At 43.2% G+C, this 25,309-nt stretch overlaps 1 protein-coding gene across 7 annotated transcripts in view; it reads right to left on the reverse strand.

The window, feature by feature from the left end:
• The window catches only part of LOC111864750 (apoptosis-stimulating of p53 protein 1), a 367,739-nt gene that overhangs the window by 51,205 nt on the left and 291,225 nt on the right, over positions 1 to 25,309 (reverse strand). For all 7 annotated transcript variants that reach the window (XM_023852251.1, XM_023852248.2, XM_023852249.2 and 4 more), the window contains one exon: positions 22,792 to 23,065. In XM_023852251.1, coding sequence (XP_023708019.1) covers positions 22,792 to 23,065 — 274 coding nt within the window. The remainder of the gene's footprint in view (positions 1 to 22,791; positions 23,066 to 25,309) is intronic.

Genomic DNA, 25,309 nt, shown 5'->3' on the forward strand with positions numbered 1-25,309 from the left:
AGATGAGCTCTACTTATCAGCTAGAGAGAGGGCCGATAGATGGAGATTAATGGATTAATTTAAGGGAACGGACTAGACAAGTTCGTCAGGTCAGGTTCAGCAGAGAGGGGTATACTGAGTCATGGGGTCAGTCGGCACCAATGGTGGTCAGGATATGCACACGACACGTAACCTTTGAGGCACACAAGCTGCAGCACATGCGTACATACAAGTAACATACGTCGTTAACGACGCGACTATTACAGTTCTTGTGTTACACACTTGCCACCGAATACGCAATTCAGAGCATCTTAAGACGAATGTAAATTATACTTCGTTCGATTTAGGTGGATTACTTAACCTCAAATCCCATAAATTTAATATCATACTGCCGACATACTGTAACGGAATAATCCATTTGCTAGACAACGCTTCAGTAAACACCGCCTGAAAGCCGGAAGCGGAAGTCAATTTGCTAGGCAACGGTTCGGTAAACACAGATTCCCGAGGCAACGGATAACACAGTATAACAGAGGAACTGTTTGAGATGGTGCTCTACACAGTATGACAATTAAGTTACCGAACTGAGGCCATAAAAACAATATAAAAACATAACAAATATTTATTAATACAATCACTCAATATAGTAGACCCCGTCCGTTCTTGCAAAACGTTTAAATCGCTCATACAACGAATTGAATGCCCGAGAAAACGCTTCTTCCCGTATCGTCTTCAGTTCTCCCGTCAGCCAGTTGGGTCGATCAAACAGCCTCCACTCAGCCTCGTGAGGATAATTCAGGAGCTATTTCAAGGATACAGCGGCTCCGGTCTAGGAAACCGTGGGGATTCGTTGCGCTGACCATGCGACACCCTCTATCCGCTAAAGTAGGTACTAACTTCACGAACAAGCGGCGGTCGTCCGAGCTGTCATAATTGATTGTAATTGTAAAGAAGTGGCAATAAATCCAATCATCTAATTCAGAACCAAAACCCGATACGTGACAATATCACTGACAGACTGGCTTTGTAATCTCGTTTCAAAGTCACATTTCTGCAAATCAGAGCTTAATGTAGAAAGACACAATTCGTGTTTTGACACTATGAACTTCGTAAGCAATTTAGAGGATCGCGAGAAGAGCGTTTGGCTCGTCAAGTTCCCAGTAAAAGTGCCTGTAAACGAATGGATAAATAAAGCATGGCTGGGAATAACTGATCAGGGTCATGCAAGCTACAATCCGTCTTGTTCGTCAGGCTGGGAGCCTTGGTTGGAATCTATCCCGGACTTTGCGGTTGGCGAATCACATGGCCCCGTGTCTTTCCCAAGCGTCTCGGATAAAATGAATAATTTGAATCTCACTGGTCGCCCAAGTGAATTCTAGCATTGAGCTTTAAACGGATGTGTGACTCGGCTACACCCATCAAATAACTGATGACCCGTCAGGGTTGTCAGAAGCTCGCCCAAACTTGCGCGCCCTCACGGCAACTACGACGTACTAATGGGTTTCTGCCACTTGACCTTACAGCCAGTGGACACTGACAATTTACGTCAAGAGAACCGCTCTGAATTCACTTGGCCGTTAATCACAATCCTCATAAAAGACAGGTTACTGCAAAACCGACTCACATTCCCCTTTCACATCATAGGATTTGTGAGCCCGGGAGTCGAACTGGCTCTGCACTCGTAGGGTTTCTCGGTCTGGAGACTAGGTAACCGTGCTGAGATATCTTATGAAATTCCAGGCGAACGCTGGGCTAGGACTACAGCAGGACACGAACCTCTCCTTCCACGTCCTTACCACATCATCATTCATAATCTTCCTTCCATTCAACTGGACGTCAAATACACGAAGACAAGGGCAAGCTCAAGTACAGAAGTAATCATTCCTTTATTTCATTTCTAAATTTTTTTTCTTCTTTATCTTCGCGTACTACAGGAAAGATAGAGAGGGATAGCTCAGCTGGTATAGCGACGGGCTAGGGGCTGGACGGTCGGTGTTCAGTTTCCAGCAGTGAAGTTTTCTCTCTTCTCCATACTGTCAGACCGGCTCTGGGGTCCACCCAGCCTTCAGTCCAGAGAGTACCACAGGAGCTGCTTCTTTGAGTGTAGAGCGGCAGAGGCCTGAAGCTGACCACTCACCTCCATCTAGAGCCGTGGTTAAGAATGGTGAAGCTATGCTTCCATTTCCCCATACGTCTTCATGGCGTGGTGCTTAATTAATTAAGCATAGGGTCAACTTTACCTTTCTACTAGAGCAGGAAAGTCGCTAAGTTCCCAACTGATCTCACTATTTTCTTTGGCAGTCCAATTCCGAGGTTTCCGTACTTTACTTGAAAAAAAAAAGGTAAAGTTATACCTGTGCTTAACTAAGCACCGGGCCATGAAGACGTAACGGGGAGTGGAAGTATAGCTCCACCATTCTTGCCCTCGGCATTACATTGAGGTGAGTGGTCAGCTTCACACACCGGCCGCTTTGACCCCCAGCACCCATTGAATAGGAGGTTGGGTGGGCACTGATACGTTCGTGACGCTGCGGAGCAAAGAAAAATCTTTAGCCCCTACCGGGAATCAAACCTGGCCGTCCAATTCGTACCGCGTAGCAATACCGACTGAACCATCCCGGTTCCTTACAAACATATTTTATATCTGTGTTAAATTTTCATACAATTAAGAACGAGGCTACAGATGCTCCATCAGCATCCACTAACTCACAGCAACGCCACTGGCTCGAGTCTTTTGTCGCAGCTGCTGGCGACGTGATAGAATAAGTTAGAGAATGCAAGAGTTCACCACTTCGTTGGTTTCACAGTTCCAGTCAGCGCGCTAGTGGAATGTCTTGCCACTGCATAAACATGCAAAGCCGAACAACTGATTCCTTATGGGCGGGGGCACAATTGGCAGCGACAACTCCTACTCCTACACTAACCCGCAAAGCACACCCCTGGTCTCACATCAACTACAGTAAAACTTGGTTATAGCAACATCGGTTTCTGCGACACCTTGTCTATTGCGTCAAATATTCAATGGTACGAACTAATTCCTCATAAAGTAACTGTTTTTATACCTTGCTTAGTAAGACATGCACAAATGCATCAACCTCGTATGTAACGTCATTTTCATTCCTGAATTTCTCTGATTATGGACATTGAACGTAATTTAGAAAGTGTGTATTGGGCAAGTAACAGGAAACAGATGAAGATAACTGATTACTGTACTCGTATCTAGGTACAGTAAGGCACAACAACTGATGTAATCTACTGTAATTTGGTGAGTAGGCCTACCTTTAATATACAGTATTAGTGCGGTGTGTATTGTCAGTGAAAAGCGCTGTAATATGTCTTTGATATTACACATTTGGGCAATTCCACGTTAATGTTACGTTAGTCTGTACTTAACTACGTATTTCACTAAAAAATGCAACATTTTAACTCGGTTTTTGGTAGATTTTTACGTGACTAACATAAGGCTACTGTGGAAGTGCCCATTTCGGTTACAACGACACTCGTTTATAACGACACTATTTTTAGGTCCCTTTGATGACGTTATAACCAAGTTCTACTGTATTTAAATCCCGCAATACTGAATGAATGTGGCACAGACATACCTGAAATATTTGGGAGGCACTGGTGATCAGGCAAATGCGTCTAGGAGGTTACCTTAAGAGAATGTTTCTTTTCCGCACGACGCCTGTCTCACGAAATAATTACTCTTCTTTTTTCCCTTGGCACTACAGCCCCAGTGGGCCTAGGCCTACCTTCATGAACTTCTCCGATAATTACTCTTCTGGGTTACGTAAATCAAATCAAAGGTCGGCGCAAACGCACGACCAAACGTATCATTTCAATGGAGCAGAATCCTTCTTTACAAGCTGATATTTGCTCAGCTGATCGAGAAATTCCCTGCTTCCTTTGGTACACAAAGGGCCATTATCGTGTTCAGAACAACCTGTCCACGGCCCCTATCTTTGAGCCATGTGAATCACGTACTGTTTTGTTTAGAATTAGTGTTAATATTATCATCTAACCCACGCCTAGGTCTCCGAAGTGGTCTTTCTGTTTAAAGTTTTAACGACTACATTTTTGTACGTATTCTCCTTCCAAAAATTCCTGCAACATGTCCCGCCCATCTCATCCCGTTTCATTCTATTCTCTGCTAATGTTTGGCGAAGCGCACAACACATTATGCAGTATACGCTCCTTCATGTAAAACAAGAGATGATAACACAGTTTTGTACTGCATATAAAATCTTGGCTGAACAGGCCCTCTGAAAAAGGGTGCCGCAAAGTGAAGCCGACCACTCCCATCTCTGAAATCCAGCAAACACTACACCATGGCGCGGTGCTTCGACACATCAACAACTTTACCTCACACCTTACAGTGTTTTAACACTTTTATGGGAAGGGACAGCTCAATAGGTATAGCTACGGTCTACGGGTTGGACGGTCGGGGATCGATTCCCTGCAAGAACAAGAGATATTTCTTTTCTCTACACGTTTATACAGGCTCTGGGGCCCACCTAGCCTCCTGTCCAATTGATATTGGGACCTCTTTCCCATGGGACAAAGCGGCCGCGGCATGAAGCTGGCCACTCACCACCATCTTCTGCAGAGATCAAAAATGGTGAAACTATAATTCCAATCCTAAACACTTCACGGCGTGATGCTTAATTAAGCACAGGGGTATTATTTTTTTATTGTTAGTGGGTGGGACTAAGTCCCTTGTACTGCGGCCACTTCTGGCCTATTGTACCAGCCCCAGTTAATAAGTGAGGGTGATTGTGGAGCAATTGGTGGAATGAAGATTGGCAGGGGAAACCGAAGTACTCGGAGAAAACCTGCCCCAGCGTCACTTTGTCCACCACAAATCCTACTTGACCAGACCCCGGAATCGAACCCGGGGCGACACGGTGGGAAGCCAGCGACTAACTGCTTGAGCTATGGCGCGGCCAAGCACAGGGGTAACTTACATTTATTTGTCGCATATATCATGAGACAGGGAGCCCGCGGTAGAGTAGTTCGTTGAGGCAAGAAGCTACAAGCCGGAAGGTCGCGGGTTCAATTCCTGATGAGATTACTGAATTTTTAAATTAACCTAATCCTTTCGGCCGCACTATGGCCCTGGGGTCGACTCAGCCTCTAACAGAAATGAGTACCAGGAATTTTCCTGGCGGCAGGCGTGTAAGGCTGACAACCTTACCGCCATCTGTGTGCCGATTGTCTAGATAATGTGGGATCCTTGACGTCCCACAGTCCTATTGGCCTCTACATCCTGTTTATCACCTCGAAAATAATAAAAAATAGCCGACAAAAACATAGGTAAAACAAGAGTCAGGAAACTACAGGCAGAATATGCGTCAACTACCAAGCCAGTGTGCTAGTGCTTTGTATAGTCTGTTACCCTGTTAACATCACTCGCAATGTAGTGCTTTGTGTAGTCTGTTACCCTGTTAACATCACTCGCAATATAGTGCTTTGTGTAGTCTGTTACCCTGTTAACATCACTCGCAATGTAGTGCTTTGTGTAGTCTGTTACCCTGTTAACATCACTCGCAATGTAGTGCTTTGTGTAGTCTGTTACCCTGTTAACATCACTCGCAATGTAGTGCTTTGTGTAGTCTGTTACCCTGTTAACATCACTCGCAATGTAGTGCTTTGTGTAGTCTGTTACCCTGTTAACATCACTCGCAATATAGTGCTTTGTGTAGTCTGTTACCCTGTTAACATCACTCGCAATATACGGTTCTAATTAACTTTAAATTTTATTTGTTGGTTGGGGGTCATGTTCATTTAGTAGAGAGACGCTCCAATTTTGGATGGATTCAAAATTTGGTAATCAATGAAACCTTCTTGGTTCGTTATGGATGACAGCGAGATTCACTGGGTTGGGATCCACTGACGTCATCAAAGGAACCGGGGAGTAGAATCCAGTTGTGGAGTTTAATGCTGTTATCTTTAATGTTCCTTATGCATACGTATCGTAATGTATATTTATCAGATCACTAAACTTATATATTATAATGAGGATATTCGATTTTAATGGGCAATAAATCGAAGGGATGTTGAAATATGTGCAAGTTCGAAAATGATATGGGAGGCGTAAGTTTCTCCCATCGAGGTTACCCGAAGACTGGTTTTTAGCGACTTGCCAACTGCTGTCATACCAACGCCTCTGTGGTCTGCGAATATCCAAATCTGAATTTAGAACACGAAAGGATTTTCAAGTGCGAATTTAACGTTCATCTGAAGGACTAAAAACTTCTCCGCTTCAAAATAAGTTCAGCGGGGTTTCAAATGAGCGCTTCAGCTAATTCTTCTAACAAATGCGTGTGTGGTCCGGGCAGCTCACAGTGGGGTGAGATTCCTTTCTCCTGCGTGGCGACGGGCTCATATAGTGGCGGCAGTCAAGCAGAAATTCCTCATTTTCCTTTCTGTCCAAGCATGTCCTGTAACCAGATTCCGTGGCGCTCAGCTGCAGCTACTGTCACTGGGGACACGGACGAGAATGGGACTGCTGTTAAATTCCATTTGAACTAGGACACTGTTTGTAGGTTATGCAGTAAACCCTACGAATTTAAATTAATCTTGGGTGATGAAGACAGCTGGTCTGGGCACGAACTCATGTCTTGGCAAATGGATCATGTCTACCACACTGACAGTGTAATGAATAAACGATATGACAAACCCTTGAAAGAACCGTTCGGCCAGCCCAGTCTGCGATATATTGCAACGGGTGAACGTCAGCATTTAGCTACACACGCTGGTACTTCACTACACGAACCAAAGTATAGTTCACTCTGTAAAGTGACAGTTTTATTTACCTCCTATTTTCAGAGCCCACTTACCTAGAATCAATGTTAGTGTTATCACCTCTTTCTCGGTCTTGCATGTGGATGTTTTCCAAGAAAATTCCTCTCCTATATTCCAGTCGCGGCTATCATATCCAGATAACATGCAGGCTCTTATCCAATGCGGTACCTTTCTCCAGGAGATAAAGCGGCCGGAGTGTGAGCCTGACCACTTACCGCCTGAGTTTATTGCGCATTTCTTTGTGCTCTCATAGAATGGTGCTTAGGCCTCAGCGTCATTCAGCAAAGCCAAGTGATTGTTCAGGAATGTTACAAACTTGGAAATCAAAGACTATAATGGGGATTTCCCGAATGATGTGTTGAAGGGTGTTGCAGAAGCAGCTCTCATTCAGCACTACAGATAAGCAGGCAGGGGACGCATTTGCGAACACGAACTTAAATAATCATCATTGGCCGCGCCATAGCTCAAGAGGTTAGTCGCTGGCTTCCCACCGCGGCGGCCCGGGTTCCATCCCGGGTCTGGTCAAGTGGAATTTATGGTGGACAAAGTGGCGCTGGGGCAGGTTTCCTCCGAGTACTTCGGTTTCCCCTGCCAATCTTCATTCCACCAATTGCTCCACAATCACCCTCCTATCATATGGGGCTGGTACAATAGGACAGAAGTGGCCGCAGTACAAGGGACTCAGTCCCACCCCACTAGCAATGTGGAGAGCTGTACGCGTCTACAGACAGCATACAGCCCTACTTCGGTAATGATTGCAGAGACAGGTGCCGCCGCTCCAAACACAAGGCCGAAAAGGTGCGTAGGTGGAGTTACATAAAGCGCCACGCAGTAACCGGCATTAATGTTATAATACATGGATGAGCGGTCAGCTTCGCCCTCCGGACGTTATACACACGGCACACAGTGACTAGCGGACTACGCGGGCCCAGGAAACGGTCTGGATATGATAGCAAAGAGAGAAATTCAACGCTTGACGTCAACCGAATTCTGGTCGTACAGTCGAAATTCATTGTGAAATTAACTTTTAATTATTAAATTTCCATTTCTTTAAGCAACTTCACGTGTTCCACACGTGGGGCTTAAACTTCTAGAAACCAAAAAGACTGGCAAGTGGTTCCCGAAACAATATGAATCATCCATATGGGTTTTTGGACTTCCAACGTTCGGCGTTCGCGAGGTCTAAGTCGTGAACTGTCTTCGCTCGCCCGAACTCTTGGATCGTGGGTTCGAATCCCGCGCAAGGCATTGATGTCTGTGTTGTGTGCGTTTATTCTGTGTTTCTGTTGGTCTGTGTGTAAGTAGCGACCTTGCGAAGGGCTGATCCCCCGTCCAAGGAGTCCTACCGATTGTGTACAGTATCCAGAAATTGAAAAAGCGACAAAGGCCCAACAGCGGGCTGTATAATAATACCGTATTTACGCATGTATAGGCCGCTTGCGTGTATAGGCCGCAGCACAATTTGAGACAGAAATTATAGAAAAAATAATTTTCTTGGAATATTATTTCANACCTACTTTGTTGGATCCCTTAGAAAGAGGTAACATCAAACACCGGACAAGCCATGTCATTATAGCTACAGCTATATACATACCTGAGAGAAGGATTTGTTAATAGGAGATAACAGGAAAATCTACAGTAGAAATATTGATAATGTATACACAGACCTAAAACTAAGATAGCAAAGAAGTGGCAATTAAATGCAGAACATGGAGCCAAGAAACCAAACCCATGAACACTAGTGCATAGGAGTAATTTGAATATTTTCATGTTGTCAAAATATTTTCACCTACAACTAACGCCATCTGTGGGTGGGGGAGAGTGAACTCCGGGACTAAAATCATACAGATAACCCGTGAAGAATCTGTCAGATCATGCTTACCTTCCCGGTGAGAAGCTAATCCAGTTAATTCCGAGCGTAACACACCATCTTCAGAACCTTTTAGAATCTACTTACTACATATGAAGAACATTAGAGAGAAATCGCCACTGCGGCAGAGCAACGATGTGTAATTTGACAGACAGTACTGACGTTTCGGAGGAAGCCAGCGTCTCCTTCCTCAGGGTAGAAGAGATGTTGGAGGCATTAATTTCTCTGGAATGTTGGTACCTATCTACCAACTACACGGCGTCATATCTTCATAGTCTCCGACCTGAGAACCTCAAGCCTCACGTGTCGGCCTACACAGAGTTGTCGGGAAGCCTGCCTCTTCCCGTTCCTTTAATCATCTCACCATCTCTCAAGTTTCACTCTTTCCCTCACGCAGCCTCTGCTCGCCACATTCTGTATTACAACAGTTACAATGGGCCCAATTACAACCGACTCTTGTGTGATTTTCAGATCCCCCCTTCCACTTCCCTTTAAGGATCTGTAATAATATCCTTCTGTAGTCAAACCCTATAACTGTGTAATGAGGGAGCACAAAGCTATTTGAGGAAGCCGAAGTTGGTTCTGCATGCTGGAGCTTATCAGTTCACCCTTTCTCACAAACACCTGTACTGACATGAAGGGTGCTTCCATCCTAACACAAATTTATCTCAAAGAAAAATGTTTGGTGATGAAAGCACCAGAATTGCGAAAGCCTTACATTTCAATATACGTGTATAATACTGAAGTTGGATTAAACAGACAGGCATTTATATAAACTACAGTACCGAGAATTCAGGTGGACGCTATTTCACAGACAAAAGAAAATGAGAAAAAGAGAAGAATTTAGGAAAATGCTCTTGTAGAATTTGAGGTTGTGGACAGTTCTATATAAGTAAGATCTGAGGTTTTCACGACTGTGACTACGAAGAAAGCAGTCTTCTGGGATGTGGCACCGTGTAGATGTGGTTAACCGACGTTTCGGAGGAACGTATCGCCTCCATCTTCAGGGTAGAGGAAAAATAAGAAATCCGCAAGCGAAGAGACCGTGAGAACCGGTACAAACAAGTCTGGTTCTACCCTGAAGGTGCTTTCTTCAGTTTATATGACATCGCGTAGTCCGGTGAACGCTTTGACTGCTGTCTGCTTCAAGCTGGTTTCTTGCTTCTCTTATTCTTCAACCCTCAAGATGGAGGCGACATTTTCTTCTGAAACGTCGGTTGGCTTTCAATGGACTATATGGCGTTATATCTCAAAAGACCGAACTCGTCGGATTTTGAGTACTTATTCTTTTCTGCTCAAATAACTTTGTTCCATGCTATGCTTTCTGAACTGAGGAACGAAACACTGGTTGCACATGCCGCAGTCATATCCAGTACCGAGTTCTGTCTACCTCCCATCTTCCTGCAATCCTTATCTCTTTCTCGATCACCCAAGTGGACGTTTTCTCACCAATATTCTGCTGGCATTCCTTGCCTCCAAACCCGAGTGCAGCCACGTGCTCAGATCACCGCAGTCCTAAACACTTCTCGGCCCTTAACATTCTACAAGCACCATACGAATGACGAAATTCGTTGTTACGCAATATCCTAAATTTCTACTTCATCCCTTTTGGGTCCAAATATTTTCCTAAGAATTTTGTTCTCAATAACTTCTAAAACACTCCTCTACCCTCAACTTAAGCACCATATTCCGGAGCCATGCAGACATTCGATACAAACTGTTTCATATTAACGTACAGCATTTCGAAAATCAGACCGAAGAACAGCGTTTCAACTGAACAACACCAAGCATGGATAATATTAAAATGGATCTTAAACAGGATGAGATGGTACGGATGCGATTGATCTGGCTTAGGATAAAGACCAGTGGTGGGCTCCTGTGAACATAATAAGGAACATGTGGGTTACATAAAATATTTGGAAATTCTCGAGTAGTTGAACGGTTGCTTCTCAAGGAGCACCAAATTCCATGGGGTGAGTTAGTTATTTGTAGAATTTATTCTCCAAATTCCATCATGAATATAATTTGTATTCCTGTCATACACAGGAAACTATAATTTTGCCTGTGGTTCTGTATGGGTGTGAAACTTGGTCTCTGACATTAAGGGAGGAACATAGACTGAGGGTGTCTGAGAACAGGGTGTTGAGGAAAATATTTGGACCGAAAAGCGGTGAAGTGACAGGAGGTTGGAGAAAACTGCATAATGAGGAGCTTCATAACTTTTACTCTTCTCCAAGTATGTAATGCCGTAGAATTTCGGCAAGGGTTTTTGTAACTTTTAGGTATTAAGTTATCTTGGGCCCAGTAGAGAAATTAGACGAAGGGTAATTTTGAAAAAATGCGGAAGAGCGACGTCAGCAGAAAATTGTCGCATTGCTTAGACCGCTGATTCACGCGGAAGAGACTGCAAATGGCTGTACGGCCAAAGCCTACAGAGTGCCGAGTCAGCGAGACGGCCTGAGGAGATCCAACCCTCTTTACCCAACTGACCAACGAGAGACGGACCCTTGGGGGAAAATTCGCTCTAGTGAAGAGGCGGAGCTTACCCTAAAGACAGGTGTCAGCAGGGGGAAGGTTATAAAGTTGCGGACGCAACTGGAAGAGCATCTATCATTGAATCGATAATGGAATCTTTTCGGATCAAAATATCAATCTTTAGATCATCGTAACTGAGTGTAGTAGCCAGCCAGAACCATGGTCGTGCCAGACCAAGTGAGAGACACCATCAGCTTCCTACACCAAGTAAGTCGAACTGTTCATATCAGTCATGGATATACAGTGAGATATTATTAAAGTGTCATGTTACAGGGTTAGGGCAGAAAGAGTAGGCCCTGAGTGGGGACGTAGGGAGTACCTCGAAGGCTAGGGATGGTGAACCCAAGTGTATTTTTCTCTAAATTACAATGTGTACGTAACCGGCCACTGTCGGCCACGAAAGTGATATGTATAAAGTGTATATATATTAGAAGACGAGAGTAGACCGAGTGAAGGGAATGTGTGGTGTTAATGACTTACCCCTAGTCACACCCTCTATTTCCCATTCTCCCGTACCTCCGTGTGTCATCGGGACTGGGAACTCACAGCCAAGAGGAAGTTAAAGAGTTAAGTAAGTACCAAGTGCTTAGCCTTGAATCTGGCCATTCCCCAAGGGCGCAACGGCATAGATGGCGGAAGAGGTGGAGAGATCCCTCCATAACATATGGTGAAGGCGGTGTGATACCTCCACGCCCCCTGTCACAACGGCGTAACAAAGTATAATTACAATGATCAAGTCAAGGAGGATGAGGTGGGCAGGTCATGTAGCACGAATGGGGGAGACGAGGAATGCGTATAGGATATTGGTGGGAAAGCCAGAAGGAAAGAGACCAGACGGAAGACCAAGGCGTAGATGGGTGGACAATATTAGAATGGATCTTAGAGAGATAGGATGGGATGGTATGATTGGATAGATCTGGCTCAGGATACGGACCAGTGGAGGGCTCTTGTGAACACGGTAATGAACCTTCGGGTTCCATAAAATGCTGGGAAATTCTTGTGTAGCTACTGAATTGACGGCTCCTCCAGAAGGGCTCAGCTCCATCAGTAAGTAAGTAAGTAAGTAAGTCACACACAGAAAAGAATTAGACTATCGACGAAACACCTGTGCAGAATAATTTCACGCATTGAGGAAATGAAGGAAGGATGGATAGATTGGATAGGTAGATACACAGATTTATTTACTTCACAGTTCAGATAATATGTATATGAAACAACCTGATTCTTTTGACACACCTGTCGATTGCACTACACTACATTATTCACTGTCACCTTTCCAGTTTCTGACTCACCTACTGCTTGTTTGTGCAACCATTAATTCTGAAACCTGTCATGTACCTGTTCGTTATACACTCATGCAGTTCGGAAAGCAATCAATACCGCAGACGTAGCAAGATGAATCTGAGGCAATTGGGATAATGTCCATCTTCATCTAGTGCTGCCATGTAGGTCTTACACATTGTACTCTCCGCCAGAACAGCTACGATGTGCTGATGGTAGAGAGCACTTATACCACAACTTCGACTTCGGGAATAAGCCGCGTAGAATACTGAAGTTTCTCCAATGTTTTGACAAACAGCACAGTTGCCATCTTCAGGGTTGAATAGCAAGAGCGTCGGAAGTCCATATACGAATCTGGTAGGGGGCGGTTGTCACGAGGTGACGTTGTGATTGGGTGCTTCCCACTCCTCTTTTAGTCTAATCATTTATTCACCTCCAATTTACACCAACTGCAAGATGTACATAAAGGTTACCACACTCCCTGATCCCAAACGACATTAACCGTGATTATGGAAACTGCAATTCTTACCGAAACGTTGGAAACCTTTCAACATCCTACAAAGCTTATTTCCGAAAGCCAAGATATCCACTATGCTCCAGCTGCGAAAAGTTAAGTACAGTAAGATCTGCCATTTATTATCTGAGATCCAAGTAGGTAAGTCAAAGTTCGTGATAGTTGCTTTCGTACATCCGTGGCAAGTGGGAGTTCTAGAAATGTATATTCCTGTGTCATCGCTTGGGACCGGATTTTAATGCAAATGCATATCTCTTTCTTGCAACCAGAAAGTATGCTCGTTTGGATATATGTATGAATTACTTCAATTCTTAAATTTTGGACATGGTTTGATGGTGCATATAAATGCATATTTGGCCTGTTTTATGAATAAGTAACATATTTTCGAAGATCTCTATTTATACTGCATCATACATATTTTTAAATTTTATGTTCAAATTTTCAATCATGGTCGGTGTATACAATTTTTCTTTTCCATATTAGAATATGTTGCATATCTGACTCAACATTTCATCATGATTCATGTTTCTGATGAAATACCCAGGACGGGACTTCCCGATCTCTCTACTCGTAACTTGCCTCATCCGCATACCATCGAAGTGGCCGCGAAGAGATTAGTCGAAAGCGTTCACATGTAGCAGCTATCAACGTAATACTATTCAACCGATAAGGGACTTCACTTATTTATTTCCGAAGTCTCCATGAGTTTCCTTACGCTTCTTCATTTGAAGCTGGGGGCCATTCACGTTAGTGGTGACTAGTCTGTAGTTAAGTTAGTTTAGCTTTCTGTAGTCATGCCGAAAGTGAAAGTAAGTCAGAAAACTAAATTACAGCTGTATCAGCGGGAGTTCGAAGGAGAGCTGATAAGTACGGATAACGAAATTCTTTATTGCCGAGCATGTGAGAAAACAGTTGGTTGTGAAAAACGCTTTCAAGTGCTTCAGCATTTGAACACTAATATACACAAAGAGAATATTAAAATTAAATCCACAAAAAGCGCTCCTGTTCAAAAATTGATTAGTGAATTTTCTAATAATAGTTTTTCACAGTTTTCTTTTGATTTATGCGAAGCCTTTTTAGCAGCAGATATGCCGCTGTGAAAACTAACCAATCCTACTCTAAGAAACTTCATAGAGAAGTATACACAGTGCAAAGTGCCGGATGAATCTACTGTGCGCAGAAATTACGTGAAGCAGTGTTACGAACTTACAATTGAAAGCATTAGAGATAAGATTCAAGATAATTTTGTATAGGTATCAATCGACGAAACACAAGATTGTGAGGGACGGTTTATTGCAAATTGTATAGTTGGATCCCTTAATAAGAATGAACAATCTACCCCATATCTTCTTGCGGTAGAGCAATTTGAAACCACAAATAGCTCCGCAGTTTCCGAATTTTTTATCAATTCCATTAATTTGCTATGGCCGAATGGCATTCAGTATGAGCGTGTATTGCTCTTTTTGACTGATGCCGCAAGTTATATGATCAAAGCCGGTACTGCTCTTAAAGTTATATTTCCAAATATGACACATATGATTTGCCTTGTCCATGGGTTGCACCGTGTTGCAGAAACAATTCGTGCAAATTTTCCGCTTGTTGACAAGTTGGTGTCTTCTGTGAAGAAGGTATTTGTTAAAGCGCCATACACAGAAGAAGCCTTTAAAGCAGTAGCACCGAGCGTTCCACTTCCGCCGGAACCAATTTTAACGCTCTGGGGCACGTGGCTGTGTGTAGCGAGTTATTATACCGAACATTTGGATTCAGTTAATAATGTCGTGAATACATTTGATCCCAAAAGTGCAGCATCAATTCAAATTGCCCAAGATGTACTAAAAAATGCAACAACTAGAAACTAATCTTTCCTATATATCTGCTCACTTCTCTCATCTTCCATCCGCCATTTCCTCACTGGAGGCAAGCAATAGCAATACTACTTTGTATCAGTCGTTAAGTGTGTTCAAAACCACTGTTTCCAAATTGAATTCGGTTCCTGGATGAGTTGGTGAAGTAGTAAAGGAAAAACTACACAGCATTCTTTTAAAAAATCCAGGATATGAACAAATTTGTGAAATTGAAGAAATTTAAGCGGTAAACGTACTGAACTGCCAGTGGAGCAAATAGCGGCTTTTGTACATGCGCCCCTAAGTTCCTGTGAGGTGGAAAGAAGTTTTCCCGCTATAAGGACATCTTACGAGAGAATAGGAGGCGACTAACTATGCAAAATCTAAAACATTTAGTAACTGTGAATTGCAACAGAAGAGAAGTTGAAAGTTCGGAGAGCTAAATGTGAGTACCATTGGTATTTGTAATGAAATATGTTGGCTTTGTTGCATGATTTGTGTTTAAGTATAGCTTTTTATTGCAAGTGTCATTCAGTGATTACATAAAATGAACTTAAATATTGATCTGTTGGTCTCAAAATAATGTAAAATCAATTTTTATATTTGGTATAAATTTTTATGTGCATATTTCGGAAGTGGTCAGAGTTCCTGGCTACAGATCCAGAGGTCCGGGTTCGATTCCCGGCGTTAAACAGATTTTCTGAGCAGTACTGGGTCTGGAACGGGGTCCACTCAGCCTCGCAAGGATAACTGAGGAGCTATTTCAAGGAAATAGCGGCTCCGGTCTAGAAAACAGAGATTAACGGCCGTGGTTATTCGTTGCGCTGACCACGCGACACCCTCTATCCACTAGAGTTGGCATTAACTTCGCTGACAAGCGGCGGTCGCTCGGTCGGTATAGTTCGCTTGCGGGCGGAGTTTCATTTTTGTTTGTGTCATCACTAGGGACCGGATTTTAATGAAAGTAATATACGATTGAGAAATCAATCGCCATCTTTGTGGTATACGTATTTGTCGTATTTGTGTGGCGTCGTATTTGTGAAAAGTAAGAGCCGAAGTTATTCTCTGCGTTTTGTGAGTTTCCGTGACATTTTCGAAACTCATCTTGAGCAGAACTTGTGATGACATCCTAGCTTAACTGTAATAATCTCGTAGAGAAGGGTGCGTGAAATTTGTGGAGATTCACATTAAAATTCTGAAAATGTGAAACGCCGTCTTTCACAAATATTTTAGTCAACACTTTGATCAAGATCATAACTCACTACAGATGGCTGGCCGACCACATCGCTCTTTATGTTGAACATTTCTTCGCCCATCTTTGAACATTCTACACCACTGTCTTACAGTTCCTTCATTCATTACATTTTGGCTGTAAACCGCACATAATTCACGATGGATTTCCGCAGCACTCACGTTTTAGAATGAAGAAAGCGGATGACATCGCGAATTTCGCAGCTGGCGGAATTATCAATCGGAGGACACATCACAACTCACGCTGTAGAGACAAGAACAAACACTAGGTGACCAGTTATGTAATGGTTTACAAGGCAATGAGTCATGTGACGTTACCTCGAATGCGTGAGATCTCCCTCACATTGCTATATTACTTGTCTAAGATAAACGGATGTTACCTTCCGAATTGCCCTCGCACATACCAATGAAGAAGTCCTTGCGACGAACGTTGTAAAGATAACTGAAACAATGGGCACGTGTCACGCTATGAGTACATTCCCTTTGTTCTGCATGAGTGTGGAACTAGGTCTCTCACCTTAAATGAAGACACGAATTGCCTTTGAGAACAAGGCGCTAAGCAGACTACTTGGACCTGAGAAAGGGTTAGGCAAGAGGAGACATACGACACGTAACAGTTTGTAATCTTCATCTAATGTTATTACGGCGATTAAATTAAAGGGGATGAGATGGACGGGGAAATGCAGCACACACGGATGAAATGAATAGTTCACACATAATTTTAATCGGAAAACCAAGGAAACAGGTCGTATGGGAGAGCTAGGTGTCCTGATTATAAGTGTATATTACAGAAACACTGTGTGAAGTTCAGGACTGGATGCAACCTATTCAGGGCAGATAGACTGAAACGACAGGTTTTTGCAAAGCAAATGGAATTTCTTCGCAAGTTGATTTTAACTTCTCGTTCAAGAATGAACGCATCAAAATAACAGCCGATATGAAGCAAAGCCACAGTTTCTATTGAACAGGTGGTCGCCAGTACATGTGCCGAACTTGCATGAACGCTGACACAGGCCATGGTGCATGCAATATTGGCTTGAGCTTGGTCAAGGAATCTCGAGTCCTGTTCCTGTAAGAGGTCAGTGCACGGTCCTTCCGGACTCCAATCACCGCTAGAGTAGCACCTGCAGCACAGCTTCGTAAGCCCGCTCGTGACCTTGTCTGTAACTTCGGCCTCTAAACTAACGTCAAACTAATTACAGTCCAAAATGCAGGTGTACATTTATTACCGAAATACTGACTGATTTCAATACGATTCAGACAAGACAGAAGCCTTTCCTGTATTCAAATCTAGTGACTGGCTTAATACAAAGAAATGGGGAGATGAAAATTTTGGAAGCTTTCTGGAGTCAGCGAGCTATGCTAATGGCAGTTATTACGCGTATTTCGCGACTTGTCTTAAGGGAAGCGCAGCCACTAGACCCGGAAGGGGCAGGTTAATGTTAACCAAGCGCCTATCAGCAGTTCCGCTTTTAAGACTGACTTTTCTTCAGCAATACTGTGTGACTGGATCACGGACATTTACTTCTGTCTGTTCGAATCAGCCAATCACAAATGAGTTCTTGTTTTGAGCATGACGAATTTGATAGTACTCATCACTGTCACCTCCATGAGAACATCAGATATCACATAAGCACAATCTCCCTCGTTTAATTACCGTTACGTTACGATGAGCACGGGCAGTGAGCCAATAAAGTGAATGCGTACGGGGTAGACAACTGGCGCCATTACGTGAAAACTAGTTATGGACCCGTCCTATCTCCTATCCAATGGGTTAAAATGAGTGGAACTTTACCTCCACCCCCATACGCCTTAATGATGTGATGCTTCTGCACGAGAACAATCTACCTTCCGACAATATAGGGAGCACGGAGTAACATACGCAGGTATATACACGAATAATTTGGCAACTGTTAATGCTCATGAAATGTCACTGTTGCTTTGCAGGAGTATGTAAGTGCCTGGAGACATACACAGGGCTCAGGTGAATGCTTCGACGGAATAATGATCAAGTAAACGGGCAATTTAGGACATTGTGGTGTACAGACCAGTTTTTAGGCAGAGAATTCGAAACAAACAAAACATTAGCTGCTAGGCAACAGATTTTAATAACTGACGGCCGCTGCTAGGGAACGGCTTGGTAAATACGTTCCCACGGCAACGGATACGTATGCAACAATAGAGGTACTGTTAAAAACGGAGTTCTTTACAGTGGTTCGTGCCGAGGGGCTATAAGGAGGCCAATTGGAGCAATAATTCATGTAGTGACATGTAAAATGTAAATATATTGCACACTGTACAATGCAAAAGTTAGACCCGTCCTCTCGTTGGAGAGGCCGCCCCACATCAACAAAGCCGCAACTGTCTGACAAACTTTCTCCAAGTACAAGAATGTGCTGTCGGACAATAGGCGCTCTCTCACTTTCGAGAATCGCAAGTTGACTGTCATCTATTGCAACTCTGACTGAGGTAAGACTTAAATGTTGGAACACATACCGTATATGTACATTTGATAAGCGTTCTAACACGATAGAAAAAATTGTATTAAAACATTTAGCTTCAAATTCAATCAATACTGCTTAATTTTCAACATAAAAAACGAGGACGAACTTAAAGAGTAAAGATGAGTTCAGTGTTAATAAAGATCAAAAAAACATTTTAAAATAATTAGTATATATTCTGACATATTACATTCTTGGGTCATATTTTAGGTCATTTTTCTGGATTTTTTTCGGTCATTTTTTAAATATTTTCAGGTCATCAAAATCCGGGCCCTGGTAATTACACTGCATTACCTTGGCTTAAATTAAAGCGTTAAATAACAAGCCAGTAGGGCAAGGTCGGACCTACAATCAATTTCACACACTCTAACGAAGCTTGAAGCGAAATACTTGCACCTCGTTTCGACGTTGAAATAACACAGAGTGGAAAGGCGTATTTTAACGAAGTATACGTATTTTACAAATTCGTTATTTGCTATATTCCGTAAGTAACTGGCCTTGAAGTTAATTGATCGTAGATACTCGTAAAATCCAGCGTTGCAAATTAATTGCACCGCAGACATAACATCAAGGTACAAAGTCATGCGTTAGGTTTCTTATTCCTTGAAATCGCTATCGCCAAAAATCAACAGGCCAGCCATCCACCCTCTGTAAAACACAAGTACGTCTACTACTTCAATTACGACGGTGGTGTCCGCCGTCCACTGCCATGACAATCTCAATTCAGACAATATTAAGTCCTGCATTGAAACGTATTACAAAGGTATTAGACTCACACACATGCTCAGCACACTCTTCCCTTCATGGAACGTCACTTCTGCTAGCAACTAGTCTGAAAACATAGTATTTAAAACGTGTCATCAACAGGGGTTGAACAAAATAATGGACATACCACAGATACTGTACACAGTTCTTTATTAATATGGCGTTGGGCCACTCTTTGCCTTCAATACAGCCGCAATATTTCTTGGAATGCATTCGTACAAGTTCTGAACAGTCTCTTGCGGAATTTTATGCCTTTCTTCTTGAAGAATATCTTAAAGCTGCTTTAGTGATGTTGCAGGTGGGAATATGTTCCTCACTCGGTCTCCAAAACTGACTAGAGTGGTTCAATAATATTCAAATTTGGTGAGTGTGCTGACCAGAGAAAATGTTAAAGTTCACCTTCATGCTCTACAAACCATGACTGAACGGTTCCAGTTTTGTGAATGCGGGTATTGTCGTGTTGGAGAACTGCGTCACTGTTCGGAAATAACGTCTGGATCGTGGGTACCTGATCATCCATCCTGTCCACATAACTCCCTCGCAGTAATTCGGCCATGAAAGGTAATAATTAGGCCAAAAGAATACTGTACCACGATATTGCTGCCGAAAATCATCACAGAACCTCCCCTGTGTTTCACTGTTGGGACCAGGCATTCCGAATTGTAGGCTTCCTTCGGTGTTCTCCAAATGTGAACTCTTCCTGATGTAGGGAACAGCGTGAAGGACGTACTCACCTAACCATATCACGCTCGTCTTTCCAGTTGTCTGATGCCCAGGTTTTATGGTCATGACACCACCGTTTACGCGTGAGAGCATTACTTTCAGTAATCAGACGTTTAGCAATTGCAGCCCTACCGTGGATGTTGCATCTGTGAAGCTCAGTCGGACAGTTTTTGTGGAAACAGAGTCTGTATGCCGACATAACCTTACAAACGGTCGCTGCCGATATACCAAATAATGTGGTAATTTTTATCACAGATGCTCCAGCTAAACACGCGCCAACGATATGTCCCCTTCCAAAATCGGACAAATCTCACATTTTATGATTCTTTCACACGGACTCTCATTCAACACGACCACTAAAGTACTGACGCGAGCGCTACAGAATGTAAAGGAAAGGAAGAATTTTCAGTGTTGTCAACTGAAGTTCTTTCAATTTTGCCAACATAAACAAATTATATTCCTCAATTTCTTAGTGTTTCCGTTGCCCACCCTCTGTACGTGACCTGACAGCCCAGCCCTAATGGCTCAAACGGGTCAGTAAATGGAGAGTTTTTCTTTCGGAGAATTGAGAGCAGAAGATTAGTTTTCCTCTCGGAGAATCGAGAACAGAAGATTAGTTTTCCTCACGGAGAATCAAGAGCAGAAGATTAGTTTTCCTCTGGGAGAATCAAGAGCAGAAGATTAGTTCTCCTCTCGGAGAATCAAGAGAAGATTAGACAGATTTGGATTTGGGAACTAAAAGCTCAGAGTTCCAGTGACTCGCTATAGTGGGCAAATTTCTCTGCATTTCAGTTTCTGATTTCTTATTAGAACTATGTATCATTCCAACATTGCCTTGTGGAAAGCTGAAAACACTTCACAATCCGCATCCAAAGAAAAAGTGCACACACTTCATACCATAATTTTCTGCTCTGTATTGAACTTATCGTTCGATCCAAGCAGAAACCTGAAAAACACATGTCCACTAACACATTGCCAGTATCCAGATGCAGGAACGTTACGTGTCACAGATTCGCGTATGCATTTCCGCCCCTTCATTCTCTTTCAAGGAATCACGAAGTTCATGTGGGATTTGTGGTCGACAAAATTGAACTGGGACAGCTTCTCACATAAGTACTTCGGTTTCCATTGCCAATTCTCATTCCACTAAGAGCTCTATTTCTCTCATCAGTCACAAACGACTGGCATAATTGGTGATTTAAGACCCAGGAACTAGGAGATTCAGTCTCACTCCACTTTAAGCACAAACAGGACACTTCAAAAGGTAACTAACCAAGTAAGAAAACGTAGCTATGGTGTAACAATTCTGGCGCATTCGCTTCATTTTATCTCATCTAGAGAACGGTAAGATTTATGGAAAATGTGTATTATTTATATTTGGTTCAATTTCCTCTGCAAAGTATGCTCTACATGTTTTGCACCAGCGAGTTACGCCAGACATGCGCGCAAAAGGGCATACACGTCTTCATGTAAAGTGTCTGTTACAGTTGCCCAATCATAAACAAAAGTGTAACGTGTTGAAAAATTTTATTAAAACTCACCACTATCACATTTTATGAAAATCCATTCGCCGTTCTTGAGTTGTTACATGTGGACAGACAGACAGACACATAGGGAGAAGCTAATAAGTATATTTTTGGAGCTTCTCGTTGTGAAGCGCCAAAAACAGAAAGCTCTGGATGAGGTGTTCTCTCTTCTACAGTTGATGTCTCTTGAATACTAGGTCTAACGACACCGAACGCTAGAGTCCAGCAGTCTGCTTGAAAAGTAATGAAAGGGCTGAATTTCCAATATTAGGTACAATGTTCTTAACTACATGCGAAAGAAACGCGTATAATGCAATAACATTGGTCATTCTCAAATCCATAAGAATAATTCGAAAAAGATGCCAGACTTGCACTGGTACAAATGGTACGGAAATTTGAGCAGACCACTTACATGCTCATATAAATTTCATACATTTTTCCATACCCAAAGAGGTTACGGAGTACTTTATGCAAAAACTGGACAGAAGAAGCAACATAAGTTTATAAAACAATAATAAGATAAGGCTGTCCCTGTAACAGACAATCGGCTCACAGATGGCGGCAAGGTTGTCAGCCTTACGCCCTTTATCCCCTAGGAATATTCCTGGTACCTATTTCTGTTAGAGGCTGAGTCAACACCAGGGCCATAGTGCGACTGGAAGGATTAGGTCAGTTGGGAAAATTCAATGGCCTTATCGGGAATCAAACGCCCGCGACCTTCCGGCTTGTAGCGTAGTGCCTCAGTAATAATATAATTATATATAATTAACAACAATAATGATAATATTAATGATAATAGATTTCTTTTTGTCTCAGCGCCACACAATGAAGGCATAATGGGGGTGTGGAGGTAAAGCTCCACACATTATTAATCTCGGCATTAGGAGGTGAGTATGATCCGGCTGCTTTGCACCAACGAAAAACAGCGCTACGTTCGCATTTGACAAAAGGTTGGGTAGGCCCCAAGCGGGTATTAAGAAAGTTAAAAAGGAAAGAATCCCTACCCTTTCCGAGAACCAAACCCCGGCTCCGTGGTTCGGCCAGCAGGCATTGTGACTGAGAAACATCATCATCAATGAGTGGTGGTGGTGGTGATGGTGGTGGTAGTAGTAGTAGTAGTAGTAGTAGTGGTGGTGGTGGTGGTGGTAGTAGTAGTAGTAGTAGTAGTAGTAGTGGTAGTAGCAGTAATCTCACTTACTGAGGGAGGCATTGTTGAGTTTATTCTGGTCCACCTGTCCACGCAGAGCCCGGAGCTTCCGGAGTTTCAGTTCCTGCGCCTCGACTCGATCCCGGAGCCGCCGAAGCCGCTCATTTTCAGCCGCCACCTGGTGATGCCGCGCCTCTTGCTGTTTCAAGAAGCGAAGGCGCTGTTCCTTTGCCACTAGCAGTTGGTGCTGCGAGTCTATTTGGTGCTGCTGCCTGCAGGCCATCTCCTGAAGCTCCCCTAGCGTCAGCTCCACCCCGTCTGGCAGCTGTAACAAAACGTATGATTTGGGAACGGTTAGTACAATCGTCGCTCAATAAACACAATGGTCACGTGTGTGTACCTTCACACGTGATTATAATCAAGCTAAGTGTCAGTACACTTTAACATAAGCATAACCCCGAACCCGTGGTCGAGTACCTTTCTTTTTTCGTTATACAGAATGTTCCGCTCGGAGGAGGCTCCGCAGTAGTAATTATAAATTTCCCCCCCCCCCCAAAAATTTCCCACAAAAACGAATCGTGGCAACACTGACCCAGTGCCTATCCGTCCAATTCGCGCCGTTTCCTTCAGTCTGCAACCCCTCCAGCAATGCTGGCCGCAGCTTTCGGGAATTTGAACAGTCGTGTCGACCCGTGCCTCCAGGCAGAAGGAAACAAATTTCAGCGTCTTCTTTAACCTAATTTTATCCACATCTACAGAGGGATGTGCTAGCAAACTTTCGCATTTATCAGCAAATTATTGCGTGATTCATAACTTAATTCGGGTCTCTTCCTAGTGAATCAACCTGTTACTATTCTTCATTGTCCTCTCCTGCACAGAGTTATGTTAACATGCCACTGCATCGGAAATAAATATACAAGGGAAGAAAGGACCAAATACATAATAAAAAAAAACGAATTTCCGACTCTGCATGCTAGGTTGACCTTCACATTAATTTGTGTCCTACATTTCATACAAAAATTCATTTTCCACCCACTGCCAAAAGTCAATTATTTAACGAGTAGTCAAAACCTACATACTCAATTAATGATTCAAATTTTGGCCCTTTCAAGGACTTTGTTATCGGAACATAAACAAGTGTTACGGGGCCAAATGAGATTAATGTGAAAGTTGTCCCAGTGTAGGCATTCACTTCAGGTCAAAAATCGCTTTAACGGAACAGCTGTGTAGGAAGGCACACCTTCATAATGGAAAACCAATTTATGAGTTTAAAAATTAGAATTCTTCAACGAATGGGGGCAGGAAACTTAGCGAAACGTTGAATGATCTGGTTGATTCTTTAGGAGGACTAAATTCAAAACAGACAATTTATTCGCCATAGAAAATAAATACTGGATTATTTTCGTCATTCTTTTGGCATTCGTAATTTTTTTTCAGTGTCAAAAACTCTAGTTGCGTCCGTAGGAAACTTTTCGATACTTTGTTTCTGCTACATGATAGAGGGTAAGGTCGCTTGTGACGTTTTCTTTTAAAAAGGTGCAAGTAAAAAAATTAAGTAAAGGTATCCCTGTAACAGGCCGTGGAGGCCCATAGGGTTGTGAGATGTTGAGGTTCCCACATTTTCTAGACAATCGACTCATAGATGGCGGTAAGGTTGTCGGCCCTACGCGCCGGCCGCCCTTTACCCCCAAGAACATTCCAAGAATATTCCTGGTACTCATTTCTGTCAGAGGCTGAGTCGACCCCAGGACCATAGTGCGGCTGGAATGATTAGGTAAACTGAAAAAAGTCCGCGACCTTCCGGCTTGTAGCATTGTGTTTCACGAACTACGATACCGCGCGATTTTTTTCTAAAGATGTTGTCCTTGTAAGTCTTCCTGCAAGAACTGAGAACATTTCTTTTGCGCCCATTTCCTGCCCGTCGCTGAGATTTTTCGTAGTTTTGTCAAAAACTGTCTTCATGTTCAGACCACAGGTCAAAATGAGATCCGTAACTTATCCAATCACATTCAGTTAACTCTCTTTTTCCATTCCATCCGTTCTTGAAGAAGTCGGAGGGCTGGTTCTTTAGTCATCTTTAACGTCTTCCTTGGGAGGGCCGCGCCATAGCTCAAGCGGTTAGTCGCTGGCTTCCCACCGTGGCGGCCCGGGTTCGATCCCGGGTCTGGTCAAGTGGGATTTGTGGTGGGCAAAGTGGCGCTGGGGCGGGTTTTCTCCGAATACTTCCGTTTCCCCTGCTAATCTTCATTCCACCAAATTCTCCATATCATAATCACCCGGGGCAGGCTACAACAGGCCAATCAGTGGCCGTTGTACCGAGTGGACCCAGTTGGACTCCACCCCCAACTAAGCGAATTCAAAAAAAAAATTTACGTTCTAACCTGAATCAGAAATACTACTGCCATACTTCTCCATNACCGCGGCCCGGGTTCGGTCAAGTGAGATTTGTGGTGGGCAAAGTGGCGCTGGGGCGGGTTTTCTCCGAATACTTCCGTTTCCCCTGCTAATCTTCATTCCACCAAATTCTTCATATCATAATCACCCGGGGCAGGCTACAACACGCCAATCA

The sequence above is a fragment of the Cryptotermes secundus genome, unplaced genomic scaffold (assembly GCF_002891405.2).
Source record: "Cryptotermes secundus unplaced genomic scaffold, Csec_1.0 scaffold932, whole genome shotgun sequence".
NCBI lineage: Eukaryota > Metazoa > Arthropoda > Insecta > Blattodea > Kalotermitidae > Cryptotermes > Cryptotermes secundus.